General features: G+C 35.7%; 1 protein-coding gene across 1 annotated transcript in view; it reads right to left on the bottom strand.

The window, feature by feature from the left end:
• Positions 1-8,819: 8,819 nt before the first annotated feature.
• The window catches only part of LOC105216220 (uncharacterized), a 28,548-nt gene continuing 16,523 nt past the window's right edge, over positions 8,820-20,844 (bottom strand). The window contains exons 2-6 of the mRNA XM_011190605.3: positions 14,606-14,851; positions 13,047-14,542; positions 10,840-10,984; positions 9,283-9,642; positions 8,820-9,215 (exon numbers count right to left, since the gene is read on the bottom strand). Coding sequence (XP_011188907.2) covers positions 8,820-9,215; positions 9,283-9,642; positions 10,840-10,984; positions 13,047-14,542; positions 14,606-14,782 — 2,574 coding nt within the window. The 5' untranslated portion in view covers positions 14,783-14,851. The remainder of the gene's footprint in view (positions 9,216-9,282; positions 9,643-10,839; positions 10,985-13,046; positions 14,543-14,605; positions 14,852-20,844) is intronic.

Below are 20,844 nucleotides of genomic sequence, written 5' to 3'. Positions count from 1 at the left end.
TTTTCTCAAGAAATTTCCTTGAAAAGTGATTCAGTTTCGCTGGTTATAAATTGGACAATATGCTCAGCTGAAATGAATGAAAAAGTGTTGAGCCTTTTATCTAGTGATCACGAAATATGTATTTTCTCTTTAACATATTTTATTTATTGATTTCAAGCAATTTCATTAATCTCAATTTTATATTTATTTAGTTTTAGTTCTAACATTCTAATTTTTTTGATTTTATTTCATTGTAAAGCAGTTGCATTTGGGCATAATAAATTAAAAGCCAGTCTGCCTAGTGTTTTATATATTATATTTGTATCATATAGTACTTTACTGAAGCTATGCATCATATCGTAGCAAAATGAGCCTAATGATGTCCTAAATGCGTCCATTTGCGATCGGAAGTTAATACGATATCTATTTTACACCAACAAACCTCTGAAATTGTTGGTGAAAGGGCCTAACAATATATTTATATACTTGATATATGATATTTTTTCCATCAGATAAATTTTTTATTCAATTACGCGAAATATGCGTATATTCGGACTCAGATAATTGTATGAACATAAATTTCTTCGTCGTACTGCCATCACAAAGATTATTATTATTTTTTTTTTCAAAATATAATGAAGTGGAGAATTCTGAATATCTGAAAATTATGCTTTAGGCATACATACATAGGGGTGATTTCAGTAAGTGAGCATTTCTTATAGACTTCTAAACAGTTATAGATTTTAGGCCAAATCAGACGCCAATAAGCATTTTAAAAAAGTTTGCAATCCTGCCAAGTAAAGCATTTTTAAGTCGTTTCAAAGTTATTATATTGGATTTAAGTCTGCTCTCGGCGATTCCCGGTCCATAACAGTAACAGATTTTCTTCATCAAAGCTTTCTGTTTCGGTTAAGTTTTTTGTTGATATATTCAAATCATTGATCAGCATTCGGCAGCATTACATTTTGGACGATCAAAACGAATTTTATTCATAATCCATATTACCCTCGATAAGATAAATTGGCTCCACAGCGTACTGAACTGTATAATACTTTGAGACGTATAAAAGGTGAATGATGCACATTTTGATCGCCGCCCGTAGTTTTTAACATCTGGGTCATCTCTATATATATTTCTTTCACTCCTCAATAAATATAACACCACTGATTTTGAGTCCAAAACCTGTGTCCTTGAGAAAATACGTTACGACGCTTTCGTTGGCGATGGCTAAGCTTTGAAAACTTCTAGATTTTATTTCTAGAAACATTTTCTGGGGTTTTAAACTCCGAAAATGTTTGAAAGCATTGAAAACCATCAATTTGGAAACGTTTCATTGTGTTGTAATAGCAGTTTAGGATAATCCGGTATTTTGCAAATCGATGATTACTTCGACATTAACTACCTCTTACATTAACTAAAAAGTAAATTGCAGTCAGAAAGCGAAATTTCTCACTCAAAAATGAATGGTCCTTTTAAAATCCCAAATTTTATTCAAATACTTCATAGGTTAAGTCCAAATTTCAATGGCATTGGATACAGCAACATATTCAAGCACAAAAAATTACCGTTATGATGCCATACTCGATAAAAGATGCGCATATTTGATTGTCAACGTATCGTTCTTAAGTATTTTTCAACGGCTGTATGTATATCGGTACCCAAATTATGTGTTTCTCAGTAAACATTTATTTACATACATATATAGCCGCAGCGTAAGCGTGACTTCGTGTTGATACATTGGATCGCCTTAATTGTCGTTCGGTGTTTCATAGGAAAGTTAATAGACTTATTGGTTATATCCTGTAGAATTTTCGATATCTTCTATTCAACCCAAAAATATCGTCGTGAAACACAGATCTGTAGTCATTTAGTTAGAAGTTACTTACTATTTGGTAGTTACCACAGAAGAATCTTGCTTCTGTATTTGCTTCTGTATTTGCTTTGCTGTTGAGGAAAGTCAGGTTCAGGTTTCAGATCTAATATATAGCTTTCGGTAAAATGAGATGTTAAATTCGAAACTGGGCTATGTCTTTACTACCATATATAGAACATAAAGTTATTAATCCGTCTAGATATTAGGCCTACAACTTTGCTTCCGACGTTTTTTGTGTAAATTTAAGTTTTTTTTTTTTATAAAAACGTTTATAAATGTCGATGAGCTTCAGCCGCACTTTTCTTGGAATTAAAAAAGAAAAGCAAAATTTCCCGCAAATGTCGAGAATTCGGCTCAAAAAGTGACATTTTCAGTTGAGAATAAGTTTGGGATGCAAACAGATCTCTACAAATATTTTGTTGGGTTAATGTTGGCACAAATGTCCAAGATCGATATAAAACAAAAATCGATTTAATCGACCAGTGTGTGACCCTAGAGACATCTATTGGAAAACGGCGGAAGCAAAGTTGTAGACCTAATAACTTTACATTAGGCAAAAGAAACATATTTTTCTCAGATTAAATAAAATTCGAATGTCAATTTGAATTTATCTCTTTGTATTTATTTATGTATTTCTGTATGTATGTATGCATGTATATATGTATCTCAATTTAAACAACAATTTCTCATATAATACCATACAATATTATCGTTAAATTGTACATATGAAAATGTTTGTTTTAAAAACTAAACAACGCTAATATAAACTTTATTTCAACTATTGCAAGTATAATTATTTTCATACGTTAACATTTCATAAAAATCTAGTACAAACTTTAATATAATATATGTACGTGTATATGCATTTCACTATTGTTATTGGTTTCTTAGAAATGAATATGTTTCACTTGTAAATAATGTTAAACGCTCAAATGGAAGTGAACTTGTAGAGAAGACAATTGTTCGGATTTAATTTGGGTGAAGATTCTACTGTTTAGTATTCTTTAAACGCGCTTATCACTGCTACTATTTTGCAATTTTGCGTTCGTTTCGTGCTCATACTCGTTATTTGAAGTGCAATTTTCAATTTTCGCTCACTATTTACTAACTTTGTGCCACTATACATTTGGTGAAAACGTTTTTAATATTGTTATTATGGTGGTTTTTTGGCGTAGATATTTGTAATTTCAAAATTTTAATTTTTTATTTTTTTGTTGCTGGTGGCTCTGGAAATGTCTTTTATTGTCCATTTTAGATGAGATTCGTTTGAAAAACAATAAAATGATGTTTGGACGCATATTTAAGGGATTTCTACACACTTAAAAAAATGTCTAATGCTTTTTACTCTAACTGAGTTTTAAAATTATTTTAATTTTATAAATATTTTATACTAATTTATAAGTTAATTTAATTTTCTTCAATTTCGCAAAATAATATCTCAAATTATTCTTCGCCCTTTTACTTTTGCTTATCACATTGTTTCTGAACAAAATTTTTCGTTTATGCTTTAAGTGGCGCAAATTTAATGTTTTATGTATGTAAGTAGGTAGTATATATGTATCATATGTATGTATTTATGTAAGTAAGAGTATTTGCGAAGTAGTATTTAAGAAGTAAGTTTATTTCAAGTGTTTGGCTAATTTGTAGTATGCTTTTCAATTAGGTTTGTTTGTGAAATTGTATATTTGAAGAATGCACATGTTTTACAGTTATTTTAGAATTATTTTTTGTATATTTATTTTATGCAAATCAATTGCTTATCTATTATGAAGTGAATATTAAAATATAAAAATGTTCTTTCCATAAAAAATGTTTTTCCACATTGCTTCACACAAACGCTCAGATCAACAGTTCTATAATCCCACACAATTCTACGAACTAGACGAACGGGAATATATTTTATAATCTTCCAATTAGGGCTTATTACTCTAGACCCCGTTGAAATACCTAGTTTCATCGAGAATTTTCTAAAATAACTCTTTTTCTTAACTAGTGTAGGAACAGCTTACGCGATTATAGCCGAGTTTACAACAGTGCGTCATTCGCTCATCGGATGTTGTCATCGTACCTTCTATATTTAGGTCTGCGGCTCGTATTATTTTCTCCAGCATCAGATTAAAGAAGTCAAGTTTGGTATCGAACGGCTCGGAGTGGTTCTTCCTGATCCTGACGGAGCTTTGACTTCTAAATGAACACTTCTCATAAAATTTCCAGTATCATCCATTGGAATGAAGTGCATTTTTCTCGACCTTCTATTCGACAATATTTCCAGTTTCTTTCCACTGGTTTTAAATCGCATGTGTTGACAATAATTTCAGTAAAAATTTTAGGAAAAAAACTGGTCCGAAATTTTGAATGTTTATTTCTAATTGATTGTGGTTAAATCCGCTTTCATATGTAGTGTCATACCACATAGATAAGATACATGTAATGGTAACCATATTTTTAAACATATTCTTTACTTTTGTAAGAACTTTCATGATTTCCATAGTGTTTTAATATCTGTGGCGTCATCATCACCGTCAGTATCGTAGTGGTACAAAAAGGTTTGAACTCATTTGACCTATACTCGTAACACTCAATTTCTGGGAAAATTGTATAATCTTTACTTCCTGATTAAACGTTTGTATAATTATTCAGTGGTAAATTTAAATAAGATCCATGATATTTTCGCTGTTAACCCTCATTGAATTCGTTTCTAAAGAAAATACTGCTTGTCTCTTAGATTTTAAATTTTACTTTATAGATACTTCATTGTTCTTCGCTAACTTCAACTTTAAATCATATCATAAGATGTAAATTCCACTCTCATAATAGATAAACAATAAATTTGCAATTTCTTTGTAATACTTATGGTACTTCCACCTTTTGCTTGCCTCTTCACCATTTCCCTTTTTAAACGGTTATACAATTTATTTTTTTCGGACTTTATAATCACAAAGCTATTTATATTTGTTTACTTTTTAATTCTCGAAACAAATTCAATATTAATAATTCATAATATTTAACCTTATTTTGATTGCCAGTAGTTTAGTTTTAGTTTTTGTTTTGGTTTTCTTTTAACTATTCATTTTTTTGCTCAACAATTTATTTACATAAAAATTATTTGCTTTAAATTTATATATATATGTATATTTAACTTCTCGAAGGTTTTTTACCCATTCAACAATTGCTGTTTGCTTTTAACAACAACACTGTGTGACAAATTTGAGGTTGGCAAACTAAGCTTTGCCAGGGATATATACTCGTTGGATAACGAAGTGTTTCAGCGTTATGGATAAAAAATTTCATTCTAATTTCCTACTTCGAAATAAGTTATAGTCCAAAATCAGTTGTTCCAAACCAATTAAAACAAGTTGTCTCTTAAGTTTAATGTTCGGAAGTTCGTTCTTCTCTATACTTTCGTTCAAAATCTTTTAAATTCGCTTTTATGATTAGTTCGTCGAATCCCCAATTTTCAAATCTTCAATTGAAAACAAATAGTATGACTGTCGCCTAAACAAATACCTGGTAAAGTTGGTTAACCTTTATAAGACTGCTGTAACTTGTAAATTCTGCTCAGAATATGTTCTGCTATAAACCTTGAGTTCAAGTGAAATCCACAGTAAACGTTTCTATCGGAATACTACTGGATATTTCACGTCCGACGACATCATGTTCAGAGTTACCAACCTGATTCCATAACTATTTGCTCAGTAATATCCAAATCATTCTCTACCATTTTGGAAGTATAGAGTCTAGCAAGTTTAGCAATATTCAGAAGACTAGAACAACCGGATTTTCACGAAACTGTACTGAATCTGTTTTTTTTTTACGGTCTCGAGCGAGCAGTTAGTTTACCGTGGCATTAATTAATGTACCCAAAGTTTTTATGAATATTTTATTGTTGTTATATCCATTGTTGTATAATCCATCGTCGAGTGTAGTAGAGCAGAAGAAACGGTAGTAATTTGTATTCTTCTTACTTCGGCTTGAAGTTTGTTGCTTCACAGCGGTTGGAATTTTTGTCTTTTATCTCAATATCTGAAAATGTGGATCGAGCGTGGACGTAATCATGTAATGATTCATAAAGGGCGTATTCTGTATTAAGATCTTGAACAGATAAATGTAGTGAAGCACTAGTCGCTTGTAAGCTGTTTCGATTTTGTTCAATGCAATTGTTTTTATTCTCGTTTCTAACTTATTTATCGTTGAAACTTTATTACGGCACTCTGATTTTTGTTCCACGTTAAAGTTGGTTAACCTTTATAAGACTGCTGTAACTTGTAAATTCTGCTCAGAATATGTTCTGCTATAAACCTTGAGTTCAAGTGAAATCCACAGTAAACGTTTCTATCGGAATACTACTGGATATTTCACGTCCGACGACATCATGTTCAGAGTTACCAACCTGATTCCATAACTATTTGCTCAGTAATATCCAAATCATTCTCTACCATTTTGGAAGTATAGAGTCTAGCAAGTTTAGCAATATTCAGAAGACTAGAACAACCGGATTTTCACGAAACTGTACTGAATCTGTTTTTTTTTTACGGTCTCGAGCGAGCAGTTAGTTTACCGTGGCATTAATTAATGTACCCAAAGTTTTTATGAATATTTTATTGTTGTTATATCCATCTAAAATACATAATTTCTCCACAAAACTTTTGAGAACTGCTGTCAAGTTAACAGTTCGAGTCGGGTAGTGTATAAATCCAGGATTGTTCGGGTTTACTGTTTGGCGAATGTCATCCCAATACTCAGTGCCGAATTAAGCCATCGCGAGGCCTTTTCCATATTATCTTCTATTTTAAGGGATTTTAGCGGTGTCGAAATACTCCAAAAACACCCGTAATTTAATGCTATGCTATCAGTACGTTACCAATAATGACAATTAAAACCTGATTTTCAAAACGTTGTCCAGGTTTTTGATCTCAGCAATGTCGTCGAGTGTAGTAGAGCAGAAGAAACGGTAGTAATTTGTATTCTTCTTACTTCGGCTTGAAGTTTGTTGCTTCACAGCGGTTGGAATTTTTGTCTTTTATCTCAATATCTGAAAATGTGGATCGAGCGTGGACGTAATCATGTAATGATTCATAAAGGGCGTATTCTGTATTAAGATCTTGAACAGATAAATGTAGTGAAGCACTAGTCGCTTGTAAGCTGTTTCGATTTTGTTCAATGCAATTGTTTTTATTCTCGTTTCTAACTTATTTATCGTTGAAACTTTATTACGGCACTCTGATTTTTGTTCCACGTTATTCACCTAGGGTCCTTTTCAAAATCGGAATTGTTGAAGTCGATTTTTTCAATGCTTTCGTAAGAAGACTCCATCAATAGGTAGAATCCGAAAAAAAAAATATGGAATATGGCAGGGAATACTTTGATATCAATGCCATATTCACTTAAGTTTAATTTCTAAGCGAGTTGTTTAGCAGTATGACCTTCCATATCCAAGAACTTATCGAATCTTTCCACTAGTCCAAATGGTAGAACATAACACACTGCCTGAGTCAGTTGGTCTACATGTGATATATGGAGTAGAACCCAATGAAACTGAGTAGTATGTCGACGCACCACCTCTTCCTTTATTAGCATGACGGTGAATATGTTGAACCATAAAAGCTACAAATTGAGCTATTACTTCTAATAAGATAATAAGCGTCCCTCATTGTGGGGGAACTAACGATTTCGTCACTACCCCCAAAACGCAAGACCACGTTCTGCTTAAACCTTTAACACTGCAATGATTCCTTTTAGGAGTAGCCTTCAATTATTACGATAAATAAATATTTTTACGGTCGGACAGATATTGGACCGGGGAAGACCCCCAGTCGCGGTGCCCGTAGCATTTGCTACTCTTGCTACGTGGCTAATCCGACACTCTGCCAATACTATATAACTTTTATACAAAATTAACCTTCGTTCCAAAACCATCGCGTCAATCATTTCTAGACGTAAGTTCGACTAATCAGCTGTCCTAATTAAACAGTATTGTTATGTTTAACAATCATATTTAGAGGAGTTTTGGAGCTACTTCTGAACTCCACTAGAAGCCCTTTAATACACGTTTTCTTTTATTTGCCCTTTCCAACGATTATACATCTTCGATCCCTCCATTTGTCGCACAGTGTAATAAATATGTATATTCACTATTATTTATGTTTAATATTAGTTTTCTTGAGTACTTAGCCACATTTACATACACATTGTATATTAATACATTAGCATTTTGTATGATATAATATTTTGGTTGATTTTTACTATATTCATAGTTTAGCTACAAACCCGAGTGCATTTACTACGAATATATTTAGCTATATATATTTTATTATGTATGTATGTATAAATATAAATACAATGCAATATTATTTATATATGTATATCATTCATTTTGAATTTTCTCGCTTCACAATTCTTGCTTCGTTCTAAAGGTATAAGTTGCGCTTTTGGACTAGGTGTGTGCTAGTTAGATAGTTAGGTTAGTTGATAAACATGAGTATATACTACTTTGGTTGAGTGCTGGTTTCATAGTAGGAATATTGTGCGGAAAACCACATGCTGACTACATTTCATATACTACTGTATATATGTACTTATATAGAGAGAGTTATTAGTGAGTGAGAGAAGATTGGGGAGAGAGAGAGGAATAGTGTATGTTTCTTCATTTCGCAGGCAATTCGTTGAGTAAAACGACGTTAATAAGTATAAAAGAGTTAGAAAAGTAATAAAAAATACTGAATTACAAGTCTTATACGGGGTTATATGCCTAAAAGTATGCATTCAAGGACAACCAGTTTGATTGGACAAATTGTGCGTGTAAAAAATTAAAGAGGGAGCGAACAACAACGGTGCGCAATAATGTTTACCACTTGCGAGTAAATGGGAGAGTCATAACGATATTGTGGACTGTAAGAACGGGTTGGGTTCTCTTACGATCAACAACAATTTTTCAATAAAAAAAATTTAATGTTTCTTCTGAAAACAATTAGATAATACTGTTGCGCTTGGCACGTAAGGCTGTGCTCTGCATGGCCGCCACGACTGCTTCGGCGCCTCCCGTAAAGATCGGTTGGTAGGAGGCACGTCGCAACACATGCCACATGGCTACCGGTTTGCGTAGCGAAGAGAGCATTTGATGCCAGTGACGTAGCCCCTTACCCGTTGTACAGGCGCCCGCTATCACATGTCCCAGCGGCATTATGCGCGGTCCACCATCGTCCGCTTCGGTCACACCGAAAACGGTGAGCCGTAACTGCACGGTGGTGAGGCTTGTTGGTGGCACACTGAAGATCACCGACTCATTGAAGATGGGACTGCGTTCGCGACGCTTGAGTGAAGTGCGTTTCTTCAGCACCTTCCTCTCGTTGTTCATCAGGTAGACCTGGGAAAATTTAAGAGTTATATAAACATCTCCAGTTTCAGAAATCACTTAAGCGTTTTACTCCTACCTTTACGAAAACCTGTTGCACTTGTTGTGGTACTGTCGCTTTGCTGCCACTTTCTTTGATTTCCATTTTTAAATTTCTCGCTTTCACCACAACAATCGTAAGGCGTTCCGCTGTTGGTAAATAACTCAGTGAGAACATTAGCTCACCCCATTGTGCATTGCATTTGCGCGAATCGGTTAGTGGTATCCATGTCGTGACGGGGCGTGGCATTTCACCGATTTCCATTTCTGCTTCGCCGATTAGCGTGTGCGCCTCACCATTGTGATACAAGTGAAACCACAGCGAGTGGCGTCCCTGTTGCTTCTTTAGCCAGAAATTAAATGTTTCATTGTAACTGGGCGTGACGGAGTCCTTGAAAACCTGAAATTATGAAAATAGGAGGAGGGGGTAGTAAGTAGATTCGAATCAAAATCTTTTTGTTCAATCCACTGTGTTAAATGGTTGAACCTCCTCATCATACATCATCTTTATCGTTATATTTAATACTCTACTTATTCGGGATATCGTCAAAATAGTGAGAGGTTTTCTTGTACAATTTTATCTGAAAGTCTCTGAATCGATTGTGACATTCGCTGTGTAGCTTGTGGCGCCGTCCTGTTAGAACCACATATTGTCCAACTCCACTTCGGGCCAAAAATATTCGGTTCGGTTCACAGTAACGTGCCGGTCTTGGTCATCACGGAAGGAGTACAGCCCAATGACGCCGCCAGCCCATTAACCGCACCAAACTGTAATTTTTTTCGGGATGCAGTGGTGACTCATGGAGTACATGTGGATTGCTGTCTTGAGGCTCATCGCTGAAGCTGATTTTTCGATGAAAATCCGGATAATTTTCAAGTTGTGCTCAGCCCAATTCACGAACATACGACGATTCTGGTGGTCAAGCGGCTTCAGTTCTTGCGTCAATTTGATCTTGTAAGGATGTAGACCAAGGATGATCGACCCCACAGAGATGACCAATTCTTGAGCACGACGTGTGAGAGACTGATTTGGGTCTTCCTCATTTGTAGGGTTAGGGGTAGCAGTATTCTCGAAACAACGGGCACTTATTTGTCTTACTGGCACGGGAACATTTTGTACTGTGCCTGTGGATCCCAAATTGAGGTCACTGCCTCCTAATTTCGGTAGTAAATTTTAATAATTTCGACTCGTTGTTGGATCGTATATCTTTCCATGATGAAATGGCAAAACTTACTGAAGAGAAGTGTGGGGTCGTTTGCTGTCCTTATCGGTCTACTTTTGGAACGTCCCTTTTGAAAATCCCTTTATTATGTGGAATATTTATACATATGATTTAGGCAATAGTTTCAATATCATATACACACACTCGAATATACGTTGGACTACTTGCTCAATGACCTCCACCTGTATTTGGTATACTTTCTCCCGTTTCTTCCAATGTTTCGGTCAACTTGCGTTAGATTTCAACAGGTCCTTGCGCATTTCATTTTTGAATATTTACTTGTGAAGTCTGTTTTTATTTTCTTTATATCTACTATGTAACTAAGTGTGTAATCCTCAAAAGCTTAAATGGTATTCTTTAACAAAAGCACTCACCTTCGTCTGCATTGCTGCTGCCTCGTCTGGCACAAGATAAATGCGCACAAAAGTGTCTAACGACTCGACGTTAAAAGGACAAATTAGCCCCTTTGCCTCCAGCACCATAACAGTGAGCTCCATGCCCTCGTCGTTAATGGAATTTCTGTGAAATACAAATGCGCCAAAGTAAATACTACTTGTAAATATACAAATATACCCCTATATATGTATATGGGAGTGTTGGCTTGGGGACAGTGAAAAGTGGACATGAAAAGCGCAATATATATTTATACAATGTAAATATGTACTGTGTATATAATATAAAATAATGTACGAGTTTGTCCGTTTGTCCGTGGCAGTAAAGCAAGCGTAATTAATATTTAACGTGATGACAAAAATATGGCATAAAAAACTAGATATGGCTAAAAATGAATGTGAAGCACTATTACTACTATATGTTATAGAAAGAAAAATGAAAAAATGGACACACAACTAAGCCCCAGTGGGAAATTTTCAAACCAACTATAGTTCTCTTAGCTCTTTAGGTTGAGAATGTACTTGTTTTCGAAGATAACAGTAAAGTAAGAAATTGATATATCTTCTACTTCAAACAAAGTGAAGACTTCACATTTTAATTGGGTCTGTCGCACCAGGATAATGTCTGATTAATACTAACATAAACCTCGGAGTTGAGTGTCAGTAAGCTTTTGAAAATTTAGATTTAGAGCTTTTGACACAAAGTCCGTTAGTGGTGTCTAAACGATGAAAGGTTTCGGGTAAATACACTTGAACTTCCCTAACTCGAATAACCGTAATCTACAAAAAACTTCGAGTTACGGAAGGAAATTTATATGAAATTTTACTTTATTGCAAATTCAAGAGTTCGAGTTATGGAGAACTTCGACTGTATTAAAAACCTTGAATGCTCCTCTTCCCAGTGTAAGATATATTAAGTATTATCATAGGTACCGTGGTTGCTCTTCAAATTTTGGGAAGTTCCATAATATAGTCAGTAGCCGAAAGGTGTGCATTTAGAACTCGTCAGCCTTATATAGGGGTTTTCATATTCCTCGGGCAATTTTCATTGTTAGAAACTTCAGTTATCTGGTTTCGTGATTTTTGCGGAATTATACGGGGGTTTTGGCGGGGTGTTACCTAATAGCAATTAGCGGTGAAATCTGTCGAGGATTATATTTCAGTACATTTGTATTCACTTTCTTTTTAGTTCTGCGAGGCTTGAAATATTTTATTGGACTTTACGGATCACATTTAGCTTATCGACTTGAGCTTCTTTGATATATAGTCTGCATAACAAAGACTGCACTGTTCTTGGAACTGATTTGGCTAATTTTATAGATATAACATTTCGTAGAAATTTACTGTTCCACATTTTTCTTTAATATAAAACTCAGCTAAGATCAGAAGATTAATTCCGATAGAACTTCAGAAATTACCACAGAAAGAAGTGGAAAGGGTGTTCACATTATGACTACTTGTAAGATTACACTATAAAATCCCGATTATTCTCTAATATACTCAATAATCTTAAAAGCTTTCTCAATTCATTCTAAAAGAGATTGGGTCAGGTAATTGTAAAAAAGTTGTCTCATAAGATTTCAAATACAAAGTTGCCTTATCTCTAGTTCAGTTTCTTGTGTTGTGCTTTGCTATCTTCTGATCTTCTGGGTCTGAAATTTCCTCTAGGGTATTATTGTGTAAATATACATATGTGTAGAATTTATAACATAAATATATACATATACACTTGTTGGTTAGAACACAACAACAAAGCTAAAGAAAATAGTAACAGAATGCACTAGCAACAACAAAGATAACATTTGCAACAAAAATAATGCAGCATATGATTCGGGTGAATGCACATTGCACACTTGAAAGGTTGTTAGCACATAAAACATAAGTGCCATAGCCCCCTCTGCCGTAAATACTCGTATATACACATGTACATAGTGAACAGTGCTCGCGTGGAAAACAAAGGTTGCCACATGTGTGCTTAGCCATATGCGCAAGCTTATTAATGCAACAACGAATGGGCTATGAGTGTGGCTGTGTTGCAGGCAAGCATCCTAATGCGGCTAACTGAAGTACACTAACATTTGCCTAAAGCACACACACATTGCCTTTTGTTGTTGTTTACAAGAGCGGACATATTCTTACTTTCAATCCCTCCCCAATTCCGCCTCCCCCTTCAGGTAAAAAAAACTCACTTGTCATATTGCAAGCCAACACACAGATAGCCGGTTATCTGTGTATACGGTTGATCCAATTCGCCCACAAACACCGATGATGTGTCCGAGTTCACCGAGTCACATGAGATGGCGCGCTCCAAGTTGATGCCCTCCATCGAACCGCAGGTCGTCGAATCGAGTGAACATTGTGAGCTATTGCGTCGTCCAAGGCTCATTAGGGAATCTTGACGCAACAGTGAACGGCCAAAGGTCCAGGTGGTATTGCCATTGCCAATCGCGCTTGGGGTGCCATGTGTGTTGTGTGCGCCGCCACCTGCATTCACACCAATTTTGCGGAAGAGAAAGTCTTCGGAAATGGTTTTCTGTAGCATGTGTGGCCCCTTTTGTACGCGCTGCGTCAAGCCGGTGAAGGGGTTCGTAGAGTTTTGTGTTAGACGCCGTAGTCCACTTGAAAGTGACTTGAGTTCGGAGTCTTCCGACGCCTCTGTCGTGGAAAAGGAGCGATTACGGAATTCTTGAAATTGTTGTTGTAGTGATTTCGCGCTCAATGATGTGGGCGTTGGATTGTTGGTGTCAACCGTTATCGCGTCTGTTGCACGAGGCGATGACTCGCTGTAAAAGGGATTACACGAGCCATTTATGTTTGCTGTTGTTGTTGTTGGTGATGGAGCATCGCTGCCGCCATTGCTAATGTGTCCATTTAGATTGTTGCTATTGTTGTTGGCATTATTTAGCATGTTCGCATTTGTGTTGCATTGTGGTGATTGTTGTTGATGTTGCTGTTGTTGTGGTTGTTGTAAGGCAGTGTTTGATTCCGGTAAGCTCTCAGCGGATTCACATAGAAAGGGATTTGTGCTGGAATTACGACGCTTCAACGTTTTCGGATGATTGTGTGTGTTTTGGCCATTTGTGTTGGCTTGTGTCGTTGTTGCTGTTGTTGTTGAGGATAAAGCTTCAGTTTCCTGTATTGTAGTTGCAGTTGTTATGATTGTTTCCATATGTCCACCAACCATGACCGCAGCACCACCGCCATTACCAACATTTTGCAATGAAACCTGCCGCTTGGCCACGGGTCGCGGTATGGCACTGGCGCTCAATGCCGACGATGAGGCCGACAGCCGTGGCGGTGGTGGCGCATCAAGTGGTTTTGGTATGGCCGCATTCGTGCATTTCATTGAAGAACGCTTGTATGGCGTATCCGTACTACTGCCGCGCCCATGCGAGTTCGTTTCATGATTCGACGGCGTGGTCTCATTGATTTGTTGAAATGAAAATGTCACTGTCTTTATATGTCCTGCACTGGCGGGCGGCTGTGTGCCCGGTGCTGGCGCAGGACGCAGTGGTTGTGGCGGTATATTGGAGTCTACCTCCCCCTCGCCAGCGAGGTTCCACAGCGGTGTGGTGGCATGCTGTGTTGGCTGTTGGCCCGACTGTCGGTAGTCGTCCTTGTCGATAGTATCGAAACGCTTAAAGCTACCGCTATTGCTGAGCAAAAATTCCGAGCCCGAATGAATCTTGAATTAAAAATAATAACATTTAAATATTGATTCGCATCGCTATCTGTTATTTGCACTCACCATATAACCATTCGCATGAAATAGTTTATTTTTCGACAGTCCTATCTTCTCCTCCTTATTCGAACGCATCCATGTATTTGCACGCGGTCCCAAACAATGGCAGGCAAACATCACGAATGCTATCACCAACAGCAGCAGCAGCGCCAACGTAGTGAATGACATCGGTTCGCCATCCATTGTTACTGCGTATCGCTTGTTTGCATGCGCTCATTCGTTACTTGAACTGTCATCCAAAAGTGATGTATGCTGCAAATAAATGTGAATGAAACATGTACAGTTTCAATAAAAGATTGTTATTTTTATATATTATAATTCTATTTTATATTTATGGGTGAACTTAATCTTTTATTTGTGGTGTGAATTGACCTATAAAAGGTGTTAGCTTTAATTTTAATGGTTTTAGCTCAGTAATGCATATAGTCAATCATAGTTGTTTTTTTGCTGGTATAGTATAAAAAGAGACAAATTATTTTCTTAAGAATCTTGCCGCATTCGATCTGCGATTTTTTATCTATTCGATGTCAAACACATATAATCAACCCTTCAACCCAAGCCTTGACCTTTCGCCCAGTTCTGTACGGTACGCAAATTATGACTGAAATGCTCTGACTCTGAAGATAAATCAATGTATATCCAACTAGTTAAATATTTTTTTCTGAAATAATATTATGAAACGGATGTCTGATGAGTTCATATAATCCATTTTTAGATTTTTTTCCTAAATTGCTTTCTTAATATGCCTCGAATACGGTAGTAAAGTGAAGTAGTTTAAAAAATCAGTGTATCTCAAAAACGACTTGACCGAATGACATGAAATTTGTAGGGTACACTCAGCACATGTAAACGAATGGAATGGAATATTATCAGTTAATTCCCAAAATTTCGATTTTTATAGCAGAAAACAAAAAAGCAAAATTCACAATTTTTTTTCAAATGTGGTTCTTTCTCGCCGACTAAAATCTTTTAATATATTCATAATTCATATAAATTAGATCGATATTAATTATATTGTTTGGAATTATCAATCAGGTTATCAATTAATTACAGAGCTGAAGAATTCGTATATTAGGGGCCCACGAGTTTATAATCAGTGCAATATTTAATCCTGGCAATATATAATACACAAAAAGATTCGGATTAGTTAAAACAATATCACTTATATGATCTATACATACGAATAAGAGGCAAATCAGTACATGAAATTTCCACAAAAACTGGACTAATGGACTATAAAAAAACTACTATATATAAAAGGGTAGTCAGAGATCCGAAAAAATGAGAATTTTCAGTATTTTTTTTTTGCTTTTAAATCATGTTATTTTACAAAAGTAATAATATGGCATTATTACACAATGTTTTGACTAGAAGTAAGGAAAATTTCAAAAAAAAAATTTATATTTTCCAAAGTTATAATTTTTTCTAGATTTTCGGGAACAGTTGGTAATTAAAGCGAAATTTTTGAAATAAAAAAATTAGTCGGTCAGGCCTGAGTTTATTATGTATTCTAAAAGCTGTATAAATTTCATTACAATCGGCTGAGCGGTTTTCGAGTTACAGTTTTCACCAGTTCAAAAAACATAGTTTTGAGGAGCACGTATTTAAAGTTTCACCCGAGCGTTTTGGAGTTCCCGAGCGCTCTTTGTTATTTGTCGAATAACTCGAAAAGTGATTATCGGATCAAATTATCAGAGAGTATTTTTAAGAAATTACACTTATGAAAAATAGACGTTTTGAAAATCCTGCCGACCCATAACCCCTTAAATAACATTTTCTTAGTAAATTGATTTGTTTAAATTTTAAATTATTATTTTTAAATCTTTATAATGACCCATTCGATCTTTTAAATCTTGACTCACGGTTCAGTTATTTCTGATTCGAAAATTATTTTAGTCAAACATTTCGTTTGTTTCATTGATTTTGATAGGCATATTTAAGAATAGTTTTGCTTTTCACCGCCAAAAGTATTTAATATTCAACTTTGAATAGATTTCATAAGTCATATGATCATATTAAATCGATATTCATTATCATATTTGAAATTATCAATCCACAGATTTGAAAAATTAGTAGATTAGGTACCCATGAGTTAATGAACCACACAAATAAAATGTTTGTTCTGGTTTGGGATCTTACTATGTGCACTAGACGTTTTTGGGGTCGCTGAATCCGAATCAATTTAAACCCATCAGATCAAGGTTTTGACATAACCTCCCATAACCCAATATGGCGGACGCTTTCAAATTCGCTTGAAACTCGTTACTCGGGGGTTTTTAGGATCGTTGATTACGAATTTGACGTTAATTTTCAAAATTATAAAATGGCGGTCCAATATGGCGGACACATTTTAATAATAAATTCCTTCAATTCAAAAAAACTTAGCTTGGGTCGAATTTTCGACAAACTTTTTCACAAGACACCCTCAAAGTTCCTCCACTAATGCAACGTTTACTTTGATACAGTGAACAAGTGTTTAATATTTCCAAAAAATATAAATATTTAAGCCTCACCATTCTACATTTTTAGCCAAGCTTCTTTTTAGTAGCCCATCATAAACATCACAGGATATCAAACTTCCGTTGAGTTTTTACTAAATATCCGCTAAAATATCTAATTACATTTATATAATAAAGATAACATGAACTTTTACTCGTCCTTTATCACTAGTTGCATGCTACATCTTAGTGTACGTAAAGATGCTTCTCTGATAACTGTAAGCTTTTATAAATGCATATTGGTTCATTTAAAATGGATATACAAATGTATATATATCTGAAATGTGTACATATATGTATTGTATCTAGCCAATGTATGATTTCGTTTTTGTTTTGATCTCATTTATCTCTACTTCCGTTAAACTAGTTACATCCCCAGCATTGACTTTGAAAACTTAATTTTTTTTCTTCTTCCGCACTTCCAACTCAACTCTGCTTACATTTAATTTTGCATATTGCAAACATTCATACATTAAATCATACGATTACACGCAGTTTATTTCATTCGCAATGATTTTTGTTGTGTGTTGTTGTTGCAGTGAAAACTTAAACTAATGAAACAAAATTTCCTATTCAGAACTTTTACCATTCTCTCCACAAATGCATACATTCAATACACTAGTCACTTGTAATGCGAACGAGCAACAAAACTGCAAAAAAGTGTGCGCGCACACTAGTCATGGTTTCCATTTCACTAAAACGTCAGCAATATGGCATCAGCATCAGCAACAACGGATTTCCCTACAGAGTTCCAGTTGGCTTTGCGTTGAGTGCGTTGACAGTTTTTGATTGAATTTGAAACTTGATCCGACCCATTTTCACATCAAAGACACGCCGTCGTCGAGTGGCGTACAAGATGTTCGACGACACAATGTGATACAATCACTGAGTGGGCGAGATTCTGACATGTCGGCATAGAGTTGCCGAGATATTTGTATTTAGATGCTGTTAGTTTGATGGGGAGATGTATAGATCATTGAAATAAAGTTGAAAAATATTTCCGAGTATCTATCTGAATTGCAATTCCATATTGGTGTTGGGTTATATTAGGTTGTCAAATATCTTTATAAAAAGTGTTACAGTGATATGATTTAGCTTAAATATGCGCCGTTTCGTTCGATAATCTGTTTCCATCTAGATGACAACTTCATAATATCCCCTTCCTTATTTGCGAAGAACTCGACAGCCCCTTTTACAAGCCTCTTTTGAGTTCAACTTTACACCACCAAGGGCATTCGCCATGGACAGGAATAGGTGGTAATCACTTGGCGCTATGTCCGGGCTATATGGTGGATACGATAAAACCTCCCATCCAAGCTCCCGTAGCTTCTGACGAGTCATCAACGAAATGTGAGGTCTAGCGTTGTTCTGGTGGAACACTACACCCCTCCTGTTGGCCAATTCTGGACGCTTCTGGCCGATCGTCTGCTTCCAGTTGTTCGCAGTAGATGGTGGAATTAAGCGTCTGGCCATATGGGGCAGCTCATAGTAGATGATTCTCTTCCAATCCCACCAAACACACAGCACAACCGATTTGGGACGATTCACGGGCCTTCGACCACGAACGTTTTCGCTTGATATTGTCGTACCCATTTTTCGTCTCCAGCCACCATCCGTTTTAAAAATGGGTTGAGTTCGTTCCGTTTCAGCAGCATATCGCAGGAGTTGATTCGGCCCAGAAGGTTGTTTTGCGTCAAATCATGATGAACCCAAACATCAAGCTTTTTTGTGTATCCAGCGTTCTGCAGATGGTTTAAAATGGGTTGGTGACTAACTCCACCTCCTGGGCGATGTCACGGGATTTCGAAGGACAGGAACAGGTAGTAATGACTTGGTGTCAGACTCTAACTATAAGGTGGATGCATAAGAACCTTCCAAGCAAGCTCTGATCAAGCTTCTGTCAAGTCACTATCGCTGAGTCTGGCCTGGCGTTGTCCTGATGGAATGCGATTATTCTTCTATTGGTTAAAATGGGCTAATTGTAGAAATTAAGAGTTCGGCCGTAGGGGAACAACTCAACAGTAAATGATTAGCTGCCAACCCCATCAAACACAAAGAAAAAATGACGATTGAGCCGGCTCACCGCGATTCGATTACTACCATTTTCGATTGTAATTGTGGCCCACTCTTCATCAACAGTTTGGATTGGAACTTCGGATTATCGTGCTTCTATTAGTATCCAGCCCTATATAAATGCATCCAATCGGTTCGAAATTTTATCCTGAATGGTGGACCCTTATTAGAATTGCTCAAAGATCTTTTTTAACATATTAATGGTATTCATATTGTACACATGGTAACCCTAGCTGCCGTATATGTTCCTTTAATAATTATTTCGTCGAAACAAGCATGAGTTATTTACATTTTATTTAGAAAACTTTTTCTTGTACTGACGCAGATTCTTCTCCGCGTGTCTTTTTTGAATCGAGAAATGAAACGAAATAAATGAAAATTTTATAATTAAATGAAAACAAGCTGCATAAGATGAGGTATCGATTACGGTATATGACATTTTAAATTTGCCCATAGACCTTAGAAACAAACGAGCAGATTACAAGTTTTAGAAATTATTCATGAGTCAAAAAGAAATTTATTTGGACCAAAAGTTTTTTATGGATGTCTCTAGAAAGTACATTTTGAACTAATATTTGAGAATTTCACTTGTTGTCGAAATATTTCACGGCCTCAAGATGTGACTAGATATCTAAAGCTTGTAAAACTTTATCATTAAAATGAAATCCCGTAATGATTCTCAAAAATACTCACTCCAGATGAAAAGTAAAGTAATCTCAAACTTCCTGACAACTATTTAATATACTATATAATGTGTGGCATAATTTTTCTTCTCTTAAACAGCATTTTTTCTTCCCTCAATCAGTTGACCTTGAGCGGCACACAAGTGTAAGAGAAATCCAGCTTGTAATTAGAAATAATTCTTAAAGCGGAAGCAATTTCTAGTGGCTGTCATAACGATCTGATAGGCCAACGCGCGCAATAAAAATCCAAACAGTTATTATTTGATATATTGCGTGTTGGTGACTAGTGTGGGTGACGTGAGGAAATTGCAGTTGGCACATTTTGATTGCACTTTCAAGTGCCACAGCGTGTTGCATAAACAACTACGAGTAGCACTTCTTATTGCGCTATTTTTATTAATACCTAGAGTGCTTTATGTGTTGATTACTTGTTAAATATTGTTAAAGGTTTTGCTTTACAATATTCTGGTGAATTCTGCTGCATTTTCAATATATGAGTTGCCGATGAAAGAGTATACTGATTTCTTCGAAATTGTTAAGGAATTTGTGTTCTAGTAAATTTTCAAAGTATTTGGTCTCAAAAATCCTAAATCTTTCAATTGAAATAACCAATTCATCACTTTCTAAATGCAATTTTGAATCTCAGCAACTTACAGTACTTAGCTTAACTGAAGCTTCTATCTATAAAGATATCGACATTAAACGTGAATTTGTCTTAATCTAATACAAATTCTCCATACCTCCTTTACTTTTAATATATCGAATATGAGTTTTTTCGTCGGTTATGTTTACTTTATACTCCATATATGTACCATATTGCATTTAGTATAAATTTATTTAAACCTCCGATGTGAGAAGAAGACCAATGAAGGCAGAAGTGGATTTTGCAATTGGGGAACATATCTGAATATATTGAACTGCATTACAGCACAAGTAGCAATTACGGCACCTCTGCCTATAAATGAGGTCTGCTATACTTGGCTACAAACTG

This window comes from Zeugodacus cucurbitae, chromosome 5 (genome assembly GCF_028554725.1).
Source record: "Zeugodacus cucurbitae isolate PBARC_wt_2022May chromosome 5, idZeuCucr1.2, whole genome shotgun sequence".
Lineage (NCBI taxonomy): Eukaryota > Metazoa > Arthropoda > Insecta > Diptera > Tephritidae > Zeugodacus > Zeugodacus cucurbitae.
Note: the sequence above shows the minus strand (reverse complement) of the source record. Positions and strands in the feature narration are given on the sequence as shown.